We start from the raw sequence: 20494 nt of genomic DNA, 5'->3' as shown, positions 1-20494 counted from the left end.
TTCCTAAAGGACATGTTGAGGGACAAAGAGCAGAGAAACACAAAGGAAAATACATTTAAAGTGATTCACAAAGAGCTCTAAAGAAAAAGCATTAACTAGACAAACAGGATCAACTCCAGAGTATCATTTATTTGAATACTGGGAGATAAGAAGACAAATAAGATGAAAAGGCTCCTCTAGAAAGCTTAGAAGTATTGCAATAAAAAATGTTTTATACCACAGATATGCCAAGTGACTGAAAATACCAGAAAGACAGGAGAAATACTAAGAACAAAACCAAATAATACCTGTACCTTTTCAAGGAGGTAGCCAATGACTAGAAAGCCTTTTCCACCGAGCATCTGTTCTTGCATTGCTACTGAACTCTTAAGAAGCTCAACCAAGAAAGCCAATAGGGTAGCACTGCATGTAAAGAACAAGCAATTTTCATGTTACAAATACAGAAAAATCATTTTTTTACACTCTCAATATTAACCATCTATTAAATTAACAGAAAAAGGCTTAAGGTGAACAAGCCCTTGAAAAAATTCAAATGTTACATTCCCTGTTGACAAAATTCTCCAATGGTTGTTCTTGTATTACAATAGTAGAAATCCCACTCCTACCACTGAGTTCATATTCAAGTAGACAGAATTGGAAAAATCATTTTTCCAGCTCTCCTTATTTAACTGTAGAATCATAGAATCACCAACATTGCAAAATGATCATTTAGTCTCACCATCCACTCATCACCAATATTTCCCAGTAAATTATCAGTTTACCTCAGTACAATGCCTGAATGTTTCTTGAACACCTCCATGGACAGTGACTCCATCCCCTCCCTGGGCAGCCTGCCTGATAACTCTCCCTGAGAAGTATTTCCTAACATCCAGCCTGAATCTAGCCTGGCACAACTTGAGGCCATTTCCTCTGTGCCAACTATTTGACCATCCAGACTAATTGTGTTAAAGAACAAGACATGCAGATATGCATAATCATTCCATACTTTCAATCCCTGTAGTCACTAGTATACCACGGAAATGAGGCCTCAAATGGCTCTGCAAGCAACAACACCCAGCACAAACCGGTGTAAAACCACCAGGGTGCAGAGCTTCTATCATACTTCCAGCAGATCAAGCATGAAAATAAATTCTAGGCCTGACCATTCAGGAATGCACAAAGAAACTCAAGAAGCACTAAGGAAATCACCCAGTAGCCCATCCCAGAAGTTCTCAGTGTCTTTGAGGTGTTCAGAAACCTCCAAGAGGGTTGGGAAAAAAAAATAGTGCTCCGAAAGGTTACAGTTTAAAAGCTGAAGAGATGTTAAAGACCTCAGGGAACAGCAAGAAGGTAAAACTATGTTATGAAAAACAACAAACAGAGGTAATACATGGCAGATGAATTCAGCATGGGAGAAAAAAAAATCGCAATTCGTTCTTGCATGGTGAGAAGGAAACAAAAATATGCCCATCTGTTGCCGAAAACCCAGAGGAAAAGGGGAAAGGAAAAAAACTTTTGTGACAGAAAGATAATATTGTACATTATTTTGCAAATAGTAAAAAAAAAAGTAGGTGACATAAATGCATTGCACTGACTTAAAAATGAAAAAATGTCATACTTCTTTTCTAAGAATAAAATATTTTTAATAATTCCTAACTGTGCAGACAAGCATTTGTTACCATAAATGCTCTCATGTAGGTGGTGGACAAGACAGGGGTGAAAATTGTAGCATTTCCAACTATGAAATAAAGGAAATGTCCAACTGCATTTTATAAATTTCAATTTTACACAAGTTATTTAGGTAGCTAAAGGTTTCCTTGATATCCAAACACAATCCAAACGCTGAAATAAATGTTGATATCGGTTAATCCCTGTCAGTACCAAAAACAAATTAACATGCTGAGGAAAAGAATACCCTACACAGTGAGCAAGGCTGGCATGCAAAAAGTAGATTGTAGACAAAGGACATGCTGTGAACGTGAAACAGTGCCTTGTGTTGCTTCATTGCTGGATGGTCACAATAATCAGTCTAAAAATCACAAAGAGAATTCTCCACAACGTGTCAGCAGTAAAAGAACACAGATAACATCCACTTGCAGAATTCAAAAGCTTCTATCAAAACAGCCTGTCAAACTGTCACATCAATTTCAAAACAGATTATATGCATCATTTTTCCCTTAACATGATGGAAAGTTTCTACTGTATTTGTTATTTAAAAATAAGGCACCCATAATTTTTTCAAACATGGCTATCCATGAGTAGGTCATGTAAAATTTGGAATATTTGTATTTAGAAAAATTCTAGAAAGTTGAATAGGTCAAAGAAAACAGCATATCAGTGATACTTACTTTCTTACTTTGTGAGTAGCTCTATGACTTAGAAGAATGACCCACTATGCATAAAGTTAAGAAACAGAGCAGAGTTGTGGGACTGGGACCTAAACTGCAACAGTGAACACTACTAATATTATATTGAAAAGTCAAAAACTACTATTAAAATGCATTTAAAAGATTTTTATACTGTGAGCATGCCACTAGACTTAAGTTAATGGGTTTTACTTTCACTTCTATGAGTGCTATTCCAAAAGCCTGTTCCATTGCTTTACAATTTATTTGTCCGTTCTATGAACTTAAATGGAAACTCACGGACTGGAGTTATTTGTATTTCATATTAACATAATTTCTTCACACTAGCTAGAAATTCTGATACGACTCCAAATATAAATTATAAGGAATAAGGACTCTGTAAAATACAGATTTTCTGTAGTTGCTACTTTTTAATTATGCATAAAACATACCAGCCAACTCTGAAATAATCAATGGACTGATTAACTTAGTTAATATTTAACCATGCTACAGACAGAGAAAGACACGAGCTGGTTCTATGTAAGTAAGACTCAACGAACAAAGTTTTTTAATTCAGAGCCCACATGTCATCTTGAAGATTTTAGCTGTTTTTAATGGCATTTGACACATTAGCTCTGTACAGAACTACCACACCTGTCACTGCAATGTGACGCCAAAGTTACCAGTTTCAGGGAAATGTATTAATTCAGCCTATACCTTTGTGAATGTACTATGACTTGTTCTAAGTCCAAAACGGCTTTGAACGTCTTTGAAATCAGGTATCCAAAGACAACCCAAAGCCAATCTGCAAAGATTCATTTCAGGACTGTCAGATGTCACTCAAGCTATACTCTTCATCCTTTTGAATTAGCCAAGATTGCCACCATAAACAACAGAATTCACTGTAGTATATATTAATTCAAATCTTGGGATAGCACGTGTGAATGCATCATTACGCCTTCAAGCACGTTAAAAACTTCAAGCACCAGAAAAAGCAGTTAAGGAGAACGGCCTGACATTCACACAGAGGCACAATGTTTGAGGTGAATACTGTATGGCACAACAGCATTGATGAAAATTAGCACTGTAATTAAATACAGCTAGCATTTGGTCCACATCATTATGCATGAAATGAAGTAATTAAATACACCTTACAAATTTTAACTGATACAAAGACTTTAAAACCAAAAAGGAAGGGCTTTAAAATTCTCATTCTCATAGGATGCTGAACTATTACTAACTGGAGAAAATGATCAAAGAGAGACAGAAAACATTACATGCTTAGTCTCATTTTATTCCCTGAAATCTTCCATATACTTGTTTCAAGTGGAATTTCTATTTTGGAGGAGGAAAAAAGGAATGAAACTGCACTAAATAACAGCTGTTGCATGAAACAATAATTTTTATGTGTCATCTTATCTATACTTTATGCTGGAGAGCATTCAATCTGCCTGAATAGACTGAGCAGTAAAAAATTCTCAGATATGCTTTCCTCAGTGCCTTCAAATTTTCTCCTCCACATGTCCAGAATGACTTCATGCAAACATGTAAGTATATGTAATTGTACATATAAAGGTAGCAGTACTTTCATAATCACAATGGATTTTTTTCTCCTCAGCACTGCATTCTAAGGATTTAGTCTGCCTGCCTAATTTAGAGGATTGTACCCAGAACTTTTAACACGTTCCTATATAATCCATTTATGTAATCATTTTGAAAACTGAAAATAAATTTAACCTGAAGATTTTAAACACCTTTTTTTTTTTTAATTTTTAAATTAGCAAATTAAATGTAATTTTTTTATGTTTTTAAAAAGGTTACTGTTGACCCAGGGGAAATAATATTGGTTAGAAGACTGTCTTCTAAGAAGAGCAATTTTTCAAACAGACTTACCAGTAACTACAATTGATCAGATTGGTGCAGGACCCAAATTAAACTTGCAAAATTTTGTGCACTGCCATACACAATTTCTCTCCATTCTTGCCTATTTTCAACTCCCCTAGATACAAAGGCAAATATAAAGGATACTTCAGCCCATTCCTACTTCTCATCTATACCATGCCATGCCTAGAAGACATCAGTTTGTCTGCAGTGCAGCTATGATATAGACAAACAATTAGAATATGTATGCATACCAACACTATATCAGACAAAATTATCATTTCTCCTACTGAAAATACAGTTAATTTCAGGATATCTTTTCCAGTAGTTTTCAATTCCTAATTTGTAGGGAAAAAAAAAAGTTTCTGTCCAAAACAAGAAGCTTCTTCATTTCCAGTGATTATGATACTGCTTACTGTATGATTAGTGTGTTGTAGAGATAGGTAAGTCTCTGGAATCCACTGCATAAAAAATCTGAAGATTAATTTCTTTGTTACAGCATTGCCAGTGTTTCCACATTCAAAATACATATCTCTTGTGAAGATAAAATATAAAATAAAAATCAAAAATCAACAAATCACAGGACAGAATTGGTGTGCACAGTAGATTTCTTTCACATCTGTGATATTTGTAAAGTCCCTCCCTTTACGGTTCAGGCAGTCATGACACACACTGTAAAGTTACAAATACCACCTAGCTTTTTAATTCAGGCCAAATTAGAGAAATAATAAAAAATAACTATTATGTTTCAATAGTTCACCATTTTGATTTGACACTACAATGTATCAGTATTACAATCCTCAGTGAACAACCATGCAATAGTACTACTATACTGCTAATAAAGTAAAACAGATATTATGGCAATTCACAAAGGTAATGGCTAGATAATAGTCTTCAAAGTTCCAGCATGTGGCATTTCTTTCTTTTTAAAAAATGATTAATTACAGACATCTATAAATATAATGTTTTCTCTCTCCACCTCCATAGAATCGTAGAATCATAGAATCACAAGGTTGGAAACAACATGCAAGATCCAACCATCCTCCCATCACCACTGCTACCACAAGCACTAAACCAGATCTCGTAACTCCTCATCCAGACACGTCTTGAACACTGCCAGGGATGGCGACTCTACCACCTCCTCCATGGGCAGCCATTCCAGTGCCTGACCACTCTGAGAGAAAAAGTTCTTCCTTATCTAATTTAAACCTCCTCTGGTACAACTTGCGGCCATTTCCTCGGGTCCTGTTTGTTTCTTGGGAGAACAGGCCAAACCCCTCCTCACCACAGCCTCCCTTCAGGAAGTTGTAGAGTGCAATGAGATCTCCCCTGAGCCTTCTCTTCTGCAGACTGAACAATCCCAGCTCCCTCAGCTGCTCCTCATAAGACTTGCGCTGCAGACCCCTCACCAGTTTTACTGCCCTTCTCTGGACATGCTCCAGGACCTCGATGTCTTTCCTGTAGTGAGGGGCCCAAAACTGAACACAGTACTCAAGGTGCGGCCTCAACAGAGCTGAGTACAGGGGGATGATCACCTCCCTGCTCCTGCTGGACACACTATTCCTAATGCAGGCCAGGATGCCATTGGCCTTCTCAGCCATCTGGACACACTGTCGGCTCATGTTCAGCTGAGAATCAGCCAACACCCCCAGGTCCCTTTCCTCTTTCCTCTTCACAATCATCCAGCCACTCATCCCCAAGCTGACAGTGCTTGGGGTTATTGTAGCCAAAGTGCAGGACTCGGCACTTGACTTTGTTGAACCATCTTTGGGAACTATAAAGAGCCTGTGCAGATTACAAGTCAGAGCAGAAATCACAGAATCACTGAACCGTGGGGGTTGGAAGGGACCTCTGAAGATCATCCCGTGCAACCCCCAGTGCTAAAGCTGGTTCCCTACAGTAGGTTACACAGGAAAGTGTCCAGGTGCTTTTTGAACATCTCCAGAGAAGGAGATCTCAAGTTTATGATATCTGTACACGACGACAACAGGTGAAAAAGGAAGAATCTTCTTTGTCAACATCTAAATTTTTGGTGGTTCCCAGTAAGAGAATAATAATTATTTTTTCATGGAGCTATTGAACCATGTAGCCATTGAACAATTGTTAGAAAAACAATTCCTATTAAATAAATTCTCATTATTTCATTTATAAAAAAAGCATTCTATTAGGAACATCATTCAGTGCAAATATTAGTAAAAACTCAGATGGCAAAGAGTACTAGATTACCTAAACGAAGAATGTTCTCCACTGGGGTATAAGTCATACATTGCGTTTTTTTTTTTTTAGTTCAAGAAATAACTAAATAGAAAACTTTCTCTAGTCTACTTTTTCCTGTGAAAATCTTCTATGCTAATTCTATCATGAATTTGTTAAATTACACCTTAGAGCGTGGACAATGAAATTATCTACATAGATCGCGCATTACAAAAGGGAGGATAAACAAAAGCAGGCATGTAACTATAAATATCTAAGTATCTTAATAAATAATAGATTATTTACTTTGAAGAGGATATGTAAAAGAGACAAATGCAGGTATTTGTTCTATCTGATTATATATAGGAAGCAACCTTTACAAACTAACTTCATCTGCATTCCCAGCTTCTCCAAAATAAGACCAACAGATCATAAGATTAACCCCACCACAGGCTCTTACATGACAATTCTTGAAAACGTTTGCATAAGCAGAGTAAGTGGAAAAGAGGAAAGAAAAAGCAAAATCATAGAGCAACAATTAATGCCTTGCTTTTACAAAAAAGAATTCCTAAGGTACTTGATCCTTAGCTTAAATCCACAGGAACATACAAAACTTGCTATCCAAGATACAGGATAGTCATGTAAGTTAACCTTCTAAAAAACATACACAGCAACATCACTAACTTCAGTCAGGAGTCTAAAGAGACATCATCTAAACATAAAAACTACTGGAAAAATTTAAAAATGAGTAAAAGATTTTAACTGATCAGAATAAAAGACAAAGCATTTACAGGAAAAGATGACAAACAGGAGTGGAAATATTATTGTTGCCTCCCTTGACAAAGTTACACTTTCACTCGCTCTCAGCAGAACCATAGAATTGTTTGATTTGGAAGGGTTGGAAGGGAGATTTAAAGGTCACCAAACCCAACACCCCTGCAATGAACAGGGATACCTACAGCTCGATTGGTTGCTTAGAGCCTTGCCTAGGCTAACCTTGAATGTCTCCAAGGATGAGGCATCCATCACCTCTCCAGGCCACCAGTGCCAGCGCTTCATCACCGTTATTGTAAAAAACGTCTTCCTTATATTTCATTTGAATCTCCTCTCTTTAGTTTGAAACACTTTCCCCTTGTCCTGTCACAACAGACCTTGCTAAAAAGTATGTCACCTTTCTTCGTACAGCCTCCCTTTAGATACTGAAAGGCTGCTCTGAGGTCTCTCTGGAGCCTTCTCTTCTCCAGACTGACCAGCCTCAGCTCTTTTAACCTGTCCTCATAACGGAGGTGTTCTGTCCCTCGGATCATTTTTGTGGCCCTCCTCTGGATGCACTGCAGTAGGTAGGCAATATATTCTGTATCAGGACCGTCCATATTAAAGAGTCAAAATAATATTAGCAATAAAGTTTTCTGAAAAGATTCTGTAATTATTTTAGCACAGATCTGGGGAAATTGGGCAAAGATGTTATATATCACCTTTGAGGTTAGTAAAGGAGGACCTGGGCACAGGATTTATTTCGTAAGATAAACCGTAGAAGTGTTTTTAATTGCTATGGTGCAGCTTATGGGATCTAGCAAATCCAGTTAGTAACTTCTAGAATAAGTATATAAAAGAAATCTTTTGTCTCAATCTGCTTAAGCAAACAGCTACAAATCCTTCAAGAGATGTTTCTACAGATCCTTTTCGATATGGCCCCAGTATGGTAAAGGTGAAAGCAACAATCACACCTGAATTAACGCTTGTACTTTATTCTGCCATAGAATTGAATAAGTACCAACAATTCCACTCAATATCAGTTAATCTGTATGTCAGTGCTCAGCACACCCAGACCCAAAGGAATTTAAAGCCACCTGCAAGACATCATAAGGGAACAAAGCAAATCCTCCCTTATTGTATTACCAATGTAGCATGATCAAAGTTATCAACAACAGTATCAGAAAAAAGCACTCTATATTTATTTTTATCACATAAACTCAACTTAAACTGCTACATTTTTTTACCCTGAAAAGAGATAAAAAGCAGGATGAAAACTGGCAGCCTAACATTCAAATTGACAGACTACTCCTCCGAATAGCAGGTGTCACTGAAAACAAGAAAATCTATTTAAGATGTGGGATCAGTTTCCATCATTCTAATTTCAGTGTATGAGAGCATAAGAACTTTTACAGTGCCTCAAAAGTAGAAATGTAGGGTACTTCATTGGTCTCGCTGAAGATGCAGATAAGACATACATAACATAAGGATATACAAACAGGAATAAAGAACATTCACAAAGAATGCCATTAAGTCACAGAGTTGCTATACTTAAATCACCCTGCTTTATAATTCAGAATTTTATTTACACAGAACATATTCATTTAGAAATTAAAAGTATAAGTGGATCGGGGAGATTAAAAGCAAGGTATTCCCTTACAGACCTGTTATCAAATTCCTTACAAGTAAATATACAAAAAACAACTGAGAAACCTGAACTTACTAAACAGACTTTGAAATGCGAAGGAGAGAAGGAGGTGGGAAGGATTCAGAAAAGTAATCTGGAAAGCTTGGATACTCAGAATGGGTATCAAGCTGTTAACGTTTCCCATCTCCGAGGAACACAATAAGGCAAGACCAAGGACAGCAAAAATATCCAGGGGACAATATGTGATTCCCCCCACTTGGCTACAGCCAGAGTAAGCCTTTAGAAATATAATGGTCTACTGTCATCAAACATCCCTTGGACTTTTTTTTTTTTTGGCAAAGAAGCATGAAGGTTACCCACTTTAAGATGGTACCACTATAAAAATAGATATTTTGTAATTGCTGAATGCCAGCAATTTCTCAGAAAGAAGTGCAGCCCTGTTGTAGATATTTTTACTTTTCACAGGTAAGAAAAGCATAGGTAGATATCAGAGCCAGTCATACAAATGAATTTTGGAAGGGAAATAACACCTGAAGAAGGGAAAGGGAAAGGATATAGTAAGTAAGCACAATAAATATCCATTCCACAACTGAATCTCCCTTTTCCTTCCCCTAAGGTCTCTGTCCTTTCCACACAGAGATCTTTTATTCTTCCATTTGCCTACTTCCTTCTTCACCTGAACTTTTTTTTTCTCCATGTCTACATCCCATTAAATCAAATAGGAAAAAATAATGCACATATATTAGAGAAACAGTAATTCAACATTTCTGTCACATCTCATCAAGCAAGAATTCACTCAGAAGTCTTTTCAATATGTGCTTCAGTTGGGATCACATCTTGTACTGTGTATAATTTGCAGCACAATGGATTACAGAGCTCTTTACAAAAATAATAACCTAAGCATAGAAGAAATGCATTGATATATTCAGTCAGAACTTTTTTCCTATTCACAGTTCAACTAACTCCAGAAATGGTTCTGTACATTTTATATTGGGGTTTATTACTGTTCTCACTCAACAGAAAGACCACTTAGGACAAACTGGCCTTTTGCTCAATTTCTAAGACTTACATTATGTTAGCTCTCCATTTTAAACAGATTGAGTTACTGCTTTATCATCTATTATATACTCAGGATATTAATAATTTAACATACATTTTATTCATATATACACAGATGTGTACAGACACATATAATCTTCCTCAAACTGAAAAAAGTGTTTTGCCTATTTCTGCGCCATGTATAAAAACATGTATTTCTGTGCCACAATAAAAACACATAAAGATTTTTTTCTAACATTTATTCAAACCAATCCCCATCCCCATGCCTCTTATTACTTCACAACACTCCAATGCAAAGTAATATTAGAAAACAAATTAGTAACCACCAGCTTTTCTCTGCTTTTGAAATTGAAAGAAATTATTTTCATCACTTTCCTGCTGGGAAGTAGAAATAGTTATTTTTAAGATTGTTGCATTTGCTCCAGCATTGTACTAAAATTTCTCATGAAATAAAACCTAACCTATCAGCAATCTTAGCTACAACTTGGTTACCAAGGACGAAAACAGATGATTTGACAAAACTTAAAAAAATTTGATAAATTTCTTTAATTAGGTTAGATAAGTGATCTTCCTGGAGTAATTATAAGAATGCATCATGTCCAAATAAATTATTCAAAGACATAGGTCCTTTTAAGTTTACTATTTTATTTTTTATTTATTATTTTTCAGTTTGTGGAATTATTATTGAGCTATTTCTTGCAACCAGAAATATCCAGAATAATTAATAATGCCAGGGCATTCTGAACAGGAAAATACTCCATGTACTCTGAATTATGTACTTTATATATTTATTGAAACACAAGAGAGAGTTTATGCCGTTCCCAAACCCTGTACAGAAAAACACAGTTAACAGGACTTAATCTTTAACTTTTCAGTTTCATTGCCATATACACTTAGTTTTTATTTATTTTTCATATTTTATGTTACCAATAGAACAAGATCCCCCTCAGACAGGATGCACCAAGAGGTCCATGTCATCACAGCAGAGGTTTAACGTGCCTTTATTTAGAAGTCTCTTAAAATCCTCCCTATCCTGCTGCAATTGTAATATGGTTAAAACAAAGCTATGCATAGCTTTGTGACTTTCTGCCCATGTACTAATATGGAAAGTGATATCTTTCTTTAAGTTGGAATGTTATTAAGTCTAGATTCAAATGGCTCAGACTTTTAGAAGTAAATGACATTTCATCTACAAGTAAAAGCACGTTCATTTACTTGAGAAGTTGAAAAAAACATCAAAAACTATCCTTAAAGAAACCTCCAATGTGATTTGAATTCATTATTCAACCCAATCACTTATGAGCAGCTTAATCTAGAATCTCCTTAGGTTATTACGATTTGCACAATTCTATAGTAAATTACTTCTGCAAATTCAGGATGTATTTCTAATGAAACAAAAGTAAAACAGAAGTTAAAGCATTTAAAAAAGAAAATAAACAAAACATTCCCAAAACAGGAACTTTGTTAAATTTTGTGTTTATCTTGCTTGAAAGAAGCTTACCAAACTGTTGTTTCCACCTGACTGTCATGCAGCTGTCGATTGTCTAGTTGGGCAAAGAGAGGAAAGAGAACTTGAATCCCTCCAATGGAATGAATTGCGCTGTGAATGGAGTGGGTTACGATAGCTTTCACATCCTAAATTAATAAAAGAAAGAAAGGAATGGGAAAAAAATCACTAATTTCAGTTTTAACTTGGGAAAACTTTACCACTGAATGAAGTGCAAACTAAATCAGACATATTTTTAATTTAATTTCACTAGTCATGTTTCTATTACAATAGATATACCTAAAACCAAACACAAAGAAAAACTTCACAATCAAGGTAAACTCTGGCTTATGGCAGGAAGTATATATTTCTTGATGAAAAAAAGTGAAAAAAGAACAGCTCACATGATGTGTATATTAAGAACTGAAATAACATAAAATTATGTTCTCCTTGTACAATAGCATACAAATACTATCTTCATTCAAATGATGTTGAGCTATCAGTTATCACAGAACATGAATTTAGTAACATAAGGTATGTAACAGAGAAAATTTGAAAGATACAATTATTTTTATCAGTTTTTCCTCCCCAGAAAATTAACATACAAACATTACATTAAGCTCAAGAGTCATAGTAACACAACAGTAAGCTGTTCTCCACAGCGAAAGAAAGAGGCAAAGAACATGAAACATAAAAGAAGGTAAATAGGTGCTTTAAAGGATACAAGTTATAACCTGGATGAAGTGGTAAGTTTTGATGTCTAACTCTGAAATTTGTATATGTGAACAAAATCAACAGTCAGAAGTCAGTTAAACTATGGTTTATGTATCGGTACTGGTTCAATTAAAATAATTTTGATGATTAAAAATGAAATAAAACACACAAACCTGAAGCATAAGAGCATGTGGGGAGTGTACAAAAATCGAAGGATTTTCTTTCGGTGAGGATTCAAGGCATAGCTGAGCATCAGTAGCCTTGGCATTATAAGTAAAAGCAATGCTACTTGCAAGTTTCCCATCATATAGCACTTGTTTATGGTGCTCAGCCAGATGAATGTCGCTCTCAGATTTAAATTTGAATGTGCTCTGAAGAAAAAAAAAAAAAAAAAAGAAAATATAAGAAGCTTTAAAAAGTAAAAGGAAGACCGAATCCTATTCCATTTTAAGGCAATGGCTATTTTTAAAACAGCATAAATCCCGTGCTTCAATGACAGTGTAGATTATATATAAACAGAATGCTGAAATTAAATAAAAAACAAAATTCTAAATGCTATGTTTCAAACTAGTGGTTTTCAAACTTAAAGGAAGAATGAAAATCTCTCTTATTCTTAAATGTATAATGATCCATATCTGATCTAAAACTACGTTTTATGGTAACTCTGAGAAATCAATCAAGAACAAGAAGATAGATTTCTTTCTTTCTGAAAAGCGTTGACAGATTTACTTGGCACACACCTACATGTAACATCATCTGACAGCAGCAAAAAATAACCAGTAGTAACACACTGCGCCGATGCAAATAAATTCATTAGAAATGATCACCGTTTTCATCATTGTAATATGCAATACAATATTTCCATATTGCAATAAGAAATTCAATTCCTTTTTCGAAATTTTTTTTCTTTTTTTTTTTTTTAAGGTATATGCAGCTGATGCTAATTATGAAACACTTTGTTTATCTGCACTGCATATGGCCATCTATATATTGGTCCATGTCAAAAATACTGTTGTTTTCATCTATTTCATCCCACAAATTTCTCTCTTCCTACTGTCCCCAACACAGTAAGAAAATATATCATGAAACTGTAAAACATGTAATCAGCAGGGATGTTGTTATATAGGATGGGATAATTAAAATAGGCAATTTATAGACTATCAGCTGCTCCTTTCAAAAATATTGCAGATTCTGATCAGCTATGTAAAACCACAAAACCCATCTAGCTTTTGCAGAGTTCTCAAGGCTTCTGCAAACACTGAATAAATTCTCTTGCTTATGACCAAAAGATTGGAAAGAATGTCTGCTCAAGTGACTGACACATGGCAATTTAAGGTCTTGTGACAAGCAGCCATTTGTATGTGGGTCATAAGAAATATGTAGGCTGAATCAACTGGACATCTGACTGCATCTGATTGAGAACCCTTGGAGCAGATATGTCAGTCAGCTGTGCCCCACGCACAGTGATGTTGAATGGAAAGGAGGCAGCAAAGCTGCACTGAAAATGAATGAGACACAGACACTAAAACTGAGAAGGAAATCAGAATAGCAAACAGGAATAAAGGAATAGGAAGTAAGTGGTTTATTCTACAATTTGGCAAAGTTAGTTAACATTATTTTTGAGTCTGTTAGGATTAGTGCTGGCAGCAACTGGAGGGAGGTGATGCATTGCCCCAATACAGCACTGGTGAGGCTGCATCTGGAGCACTGTGTCCGTTTCTGGACTTCCCAGTACACAAGAAAGATGGACATATGGAGAGAATCCAACAACAGGCCACAAAGATGATCAAGAAAGTGGAGCACCTCTTGTATGAGATTGAGAGGCTCAGGAGATCTCATCAATGTTCATAAATTTCTGAACAAAGAGTGCAAACAGACAAAACCATACTGTGCTCAGTGGTGTCCAGTGCCAGGCCCACAGACACAAACTGGAGCACGGGAGATTCCCTCTGAACACCAGGAGCACTTCTGTACTGTGTTGGTGATGGAGCACTGACAACAGCTGCCCAGAACCATTGGGGCTCCTCCTTGGGTATCTCCCAGAGCTGCCTGGATGTGGCACTCTGCTAGAGTCTCTGCTGGAGCAGGATTGGGCCAGGTAACCTCCATGGGTCATTGCCAACTTTGACCATTCTGTGTTCTTCAATTTGTATTTGGGTCAGGAATCAGTTCTGTATGGGAACTCTCAGTGACCCCACTTAGTGCTTTCTGAATATTTCAAGCCTATTCAGAATAAAAGAGAGTTCCTTTTGGAAGAAACTGAACCAGAAATGTTCACCAACTGCTGACTGATTATATATGTTTATACATATATGACTGCATTCAGTCTAAAGTATCTGATCTCAACCAGTCTGTAGTAAATACTACCAGATACAGCACTCAGTTTCAAATGTTTTAATTCATAACTGTGGTTTTCTATCTTGCCACTGTATTCACTGAAGCAGGAACAGTCACAGTGAGTCTTATGCTTAACAGCTTGAGAGTTGGCTCCCTGTTCGAATGGCCATCTCTATTTCACTCATCACAAAATCACTGCTACAGATTACCAGCTTGTCCCAATGAAGGTGATGATGTCTTTCTCCCCTAAGAGAATATTTAGCTACACATATATATTTTTGCACACATACTGCAGAGACAAAACAGTTCAGTGATTTCACTGATTTCAGACAGTATCTGCTTTCTACATGAATTGTATTTTGGTGTTTTATCACAAGAAAATTATCCTCACTGAGAAATTTTTTTTTCATGTCTTTTCATGTCTTTTCATGTCTAAGCCCTATCAGAGCTAAAACTTCCAAATATTTTACACAGAATTTCCTGTCATTTCAAGTATGTTAAAGCATTTCATCAAAAATGTGTATCATTACTTTACCGTGAACTTTTGCAAATTTCTAAATTAAAATGAGTTTTTAAAACAAATTTGAGCATTATTCTATTTCCTAATTTTCAGAGTTTACTATATCTCAATAGTTTATCAGATACCATTGTTGCAAAGACATGCCCAAATAGCTACGAATCAATGGGGTAAAAAAAGACTTTAAGGGACTTCCTGCCATAAAAGTTGAACTAAGTGATCGTAAGTTAGAAACTATTATGTTCTACTCACAAGAATATTATAATATGATGGAAAGAGGAGTTATTAATTCAGACAAAATGCTCCCTTATCACTAGGTTTAACTTACATAGAAACATAAAAAAAACATAAATTCAGTATATGCATACAGTGCTGGGGACTAGCAGAAGTGCATCCACAGGAGGATAGTAGAGGCTGGCAAATGTATAAGGCTTAATTACAAGTAGTTAATTACCTGTCACTGAAGAAATGAAACTTTGAGATCTAGTACAATCAACATAGTGGCATAAATAAAAAAAAAGACCCTTTGTTTTAACATGCTGAATAGCAAATACATGTATACATATTCCTTTGTACCTCCTTTATCAAGCTCATATGTGTGCATATATAAAAATATATATATATAATCAAAAATAAAATATGACCTTGTACTACATAACTAGGTGAAGTAAATTTGAATTTTAAAGACTAGTTGGTGTGTGTTTATACGTGCACGCATTAATGCATTTTTTACTCCAGCCTTCACAGACAAGAAAATGATTGATACTGCAGCACTGATGAAAAGCAAACTCAAATGCAACAAGACACAAAGTAATCTGATACCTCATGTTGAAATGTATGTGGGAGGGCTAATAGGAGTGTTACAAACTTCACAGGGCTATTAGGAAAATTGTTGGAAATTCCCTTTACAAAGAGCACCAAATTCTGCTATCAGATGCAGCTCTTACTAACACATTATTTTCCTTGCCCCTCTATTCTGCGATGACAAGCCCTTCAGAATTCCACTGAGATATGCATCACACTCTTCTTTGCTGCCTGGGAACAATGCTGGGTAACAGAAATAGCACAGTGTGAGCAGGGAGATGATGCATTCAGATCCTTTTGGCAACCTCCAGCATGTGAAAACAACAATTTGGAGGGTGAAAGTCCTGTTTAGTAACTGCACAGCACACACTAAGCATGCTTTTATATAGATGAAACCTGGGAATGATACAGTGGAATGCCACTGGTGGATGAATGTGAGAAGCTTTAATAGGAAAGAGGCAAATAACATAGCAGTATTGTTGGTGTGTTTTCCTCTCTCTCCTTGTTATAAATTTGATTATTTATCATTTCTACACACAGTTACTACGGTAAGTCTTCGGTGTTCAGACTTGTGGTGTCAGACTACAAGTGGTATTAGAATTTATTGCTAGACCATGAACTGTATAAGAATCTATTAATTCATTCAGACCGCATACACATTTCTGGAATTTTTAAATCTACAATCACTAATGAAAATTGTCAAGATTGAAATTACACTTTTGAGCAATCAGTTAGGCAGCTGAAACTGTCTATGTAAACAGAAGTATAGCATAAGGCACATGTTTATTTTAGAATCATAGCACTTGAATTTAACTACAAAAGTAAACATTCTCAATTATCATTCTTGTGTATCTTAACATTAGAAAATAAATTGCTTCAATCTACTGGAAACCAATTGTGAACTTTTTTTTAGATGTAAAATTATCTCTATAATCATTTAAGAATTTCATTTTTCCAGCATAAATTTTTCATCTTACTATATTCTTTTCATATATTCCAGAAAAAAATCTCAAATAAAATCATAATAAATTATGAGGAAGCAACAGCAGAAGATCACAGTTTAACTCATCGGCAGTGTCCAAGACTCAGTGTAACTGAAGCTGAAGCTGAAATATGTACAAGGCTCTGTAGGTGAGCCAGAAGAGAGAAGTGATCATTACAGATGTAGCTGTAAAGGAGCAACGGAAAACACTTTCTGACAGTATCTGACTGCAAGTGAAATTCATAGATAAAATGTATAAAAACTCATTGTACACACTGAGTAACTTTATAGCTAAACTTTAAAACAATAGCTACACATTTTTTACTAACCTCTAAGAGGCTTCTGCAAATGGAAACCAAAGCCTTAATGAATGTTTAACCATGATTAGTAAAAGCTTAGTAAAGGTTGATTAGTAAAGCTCCTAGTTGTCTAGACAAGGAAGAAAGGCACGGTACACAGGAAATAGGCATTAATTCTGCTGAGAACACAGTCTAAACTGAATAACATACAAAGGAAAAACATCCCTGAAGAACTGAATTACACTTAATTACATTTAATTGACATTAAAAAAAAAATCAGTAAGAAGCTGCAGTGAAGAAATTTAGTTTAAGGGAAGTCTATGAATGAAGGAAGGTAATTTGTCAATAGTGTAGTGAGGATAGTGCAATAAGTACTGAAAATGATGTCTAGTATGAAAACATGCATGCCTTCTGGAATCCCTCATGAATGTCACATAATATTTTTCACTTCTTGTACCAAATGAAACCATTACTGCTGTATCATCACTTCAGTATGCTCTTGCAAAGCCAGGATTTTAATTTATTCACAAAGATTTATTACGTTTATTATTAAGAAGTATAAGGTTATGTTATTTTTTTTGTTGTTGTTGTTGTATGAAAAAAAAAGGAGAAATCTTTCTTCAAACAAAATAGAGTATTAACACTGGAATAAAGTATTGCTTGTTTGCACAGGTGACAAACATCTCTCAACTGAATAGTTTGGTTTCACAGCAGTTAAAAACACAAACTACACACAAAGGACTGCCTCATCTTCAAGCAGCCTTAACATATGTTTGGCTTTCCACACAACGTATGTACCAAAAAAGATGTTTTCAATTTTCACAGCCATTTGCTAGCTGTTGTCAAAAAATTTATAGCAAACATTTGCTGGATCATAAATTAATATTGATGTTATCTAAATTTTGATTTTTGTATTGATTAACACAATTTTGTATTGCTTACTGTTGATGCTATATGCTTTGAATATAGTTCAAATAGTACCACAAATAACACAAATCAACAAAAATAAAATTAGTGAATAATTGGTGGCACAAATCCAATAGTCTTTAGATGGAGTTAGACCTGATCATTCACTTTCAAGACCTCTTCAATGGGCGAACAATTCCCACATGCTTCTGAAGAACATCTGCTTTATTTTCCTTGATGAAATAACACCATACATAGTCATTTCAAGTAATAAATAAGACTTTTTTCATACTAGAGATTGAAGTTGATGCACACACCATGAATCTGTCCAAACTGTCTCCTAAATTTCCCTAGCAAAACATGAGTGAAAAGCTTACTCCAGCAGAATTGTGCATTTGAACAGAATTGGATTGTTATGGTTTGTTGAATGCTAATCTGCTTTAATTCAGGTTTTAAACACAAAATAGGAGAGAAGAAGAAAGTGGTTCCCCGGGAATTCAATACACAACACATAAAATTAGGCCAATTTGATTATGACCCAAATGAATAAAATTGACATACAATCATGTTTCATCATTCCTTAAAGAAATTACTTGCATCATTCAAAAATCAGAAATTAAGAGTAGTTAGAAAATTTGATGAAATATTTATATTTTGAAGAAAAATCACACAGCTCTACACAATCCAAAGAGAAATATCTACATTCACACATAGCTTCCACCTATATTTATCAGTTATTTCTATCAATTATTTTTTGTTTCCAGTTTTGCAAAACTATTTTTAAGATCCATTGTTACCTTGTAACCAGGTCCTAACTGATGTATTGCAAAAATCTGTGCTGGGTTGAGGGCTTCTGTGAATACATATACAGCTCCAAGTTGGCCACAGAACACTCTGTTAGCATCAGCAGTCTCCGAAGAGCCAAGAAAACATTTGTCATAACTCTGCATTAGAAGAGGCAATGTTAATGAGCTTTAATTATGCAAACTGTGCAATGAAATAATATTCATGTACAGACAAAAATAAAAGAAGACTGTAATGAGGAAAATAAATTAGTCACTTAGTATTTCAGTACCTAAATAACCGTAGTGAACAATTTCATTTTGATTACTTAGCCCTTAATTGTTTTATGGGTCATTAATACATTGCTTCTATATCTACCTGCTAGGTTTTCTTTATATTTATTAACTATTTGACATACAACAGAGAAAATTAGAATAGCAGAATATAGTATTCTTTTATTATTGTGCTATAATAGCTAAAAGTCTGTAGCAGAAAGGAAGAAATACGATTCTTCTAGTTTGCCCTGGTGCACAGTCTTGTTCTATGACCTTATCCTATAATGATTTGGTTTGACTTTAAATTCTTCTGACTTCAGCTTTGCAATGAGGTGAAGTAAGAGGTATCCAGGATTTCATCTTTGATTTATCCTCCCTTCTGACCAGTATCTATTTTTTTTTCCTTTGGAACTTGTAATTTCTTTCAATAATTTTGACAAAATTTTTTTTTACAAAAAAAAAAAAAACAAAAAAACAAAAAAAACAAACCCAACTTGCAACAAAAGTTCACATCTAAGATGCACAGTGTTGATGATAGGCTGAGACCACTCTGATGACTGGTAAATGCTGAAAGTCTTAAAAATTTTCATTTAGTTCATGAATGTCCTGCTTAGACTTAAAGACATTACTGATACTTGTGCATTTGTTGTTGGAAAGTTTCAACTCATCCTGAGCAGATAGCCATTTTTTACTTTTTTTGAGGAATTTGCCTCAGTTTGATGACACCACATTTGTAATTTATAATTTAATATATATATATATATTTGTGCCTATGTCTAGACTATTTTCTTGTTCTTTTTCTTGTTATCTTCAACTGTACAACAGACAGCATTTTACATTTAATTTACATATGATTTTCAAGCTAATAACTCAGTACAGATCCCCCAACACCTCAGCTGACTTTTGAATCACCACATTCTCACTCAACATACATGTTTACATTACCAAGGAGAACCCATGCTCTGAAAAAAACCTCAATGCCTTTTCTTGCAAGTAGAAATTCTACCAAGAACATAAAGAATGATGATCAGAAGCCGTGACAAGCAGAGCCCATCTGCTTTAATTAACATACAATATTTAAACCCTTCCTACCAAACCCAACTTTACTTCTACAATTTAGCAAAGGCAAACAGTTAATTTCCCTACATACTAATGTGCTTCCTATAAACGCACTCAGAACAGCCAAGATTCATATGATAAACAAGAAATAGCAATGCGTAGTGAGCTGATGAATCATACGTCTTTGAAAATCTACCACGAGTTTAACTTGAAAGCAAAGCACGAGAGATAATCGTTTTGTCTGCCTCTCTCATTCAAATCTTTGGGCCAGAAAAAGTACCTTTCTCCCGCATCATTAGGTGTGTATCCTCATCTCTTTCATGGTAGAAGATAAAAAAACGGACTAAAAGGTTTTTTGAAACATAAACAGATTTCATTAAAATAATTTATATTTTTTAAAATATGAAATCTAATGCATTTCCTGTTATAATGTACTGTTAGGATAACTTGAAATTAGTCCAGTTAACATTTAGG

At 35.1% G+C, this 20494-nt stretch overlaps 1 protein-coding gene across 1 annotated transcript in view; it reads right to left on the bottom strand.

Annotated features, from left to right (window-relative positions):
* The window catches only part of NBEA (neurobeachin), a 466212-nt gene that overhangs the window by 344212 nt on the left and 101506 nt on the right, over window positions 1-20494 (bottom strand). Inside the window, exons 8-11 of the mRNA XM_042868525.1 lie at window positions 18701-18847; window positions 12232-12429; window positions 11360-11493; window positions 294-402 (exon numbers count right to left, since the gene is read on the bottom strand). Of these exons, the coding sequence (XP_042724459.1) occupies window positions 294-402; window positions 11360-11493; window positions 12232-12429; window positions 18701-18847 (588 nt within the window). The remainder of the gene's footprint in view (window positions 1-293; window positions 403-11359; window positions 11494-12231; window positions 12430-18700; window positions 18848-20494) is intronic.

The sequence above is a fragment of the Lagopus leucura genome, unplaced genomic scaffold, assembly GCF_019238085.1.
Source record: "Lagopus leucura isolate 7727_CA_CO unplaced genomic scaffold, USGS_WTPT01 Super-Scaffold_100001, whole genome shotgun sequence".
In the NCBI taxonomy this organism is placed as follows: Eukaryota; Metazoa; Chordata; class Aves; order Galliformes; family Phasianidae; genus Lagopus; species Lagopus leucura.
The sequence above is the reverse complement of the archived record's forward strand: the minus strand, read 5'-3'. Positions and strand labels throughout refer to the sequence as shown.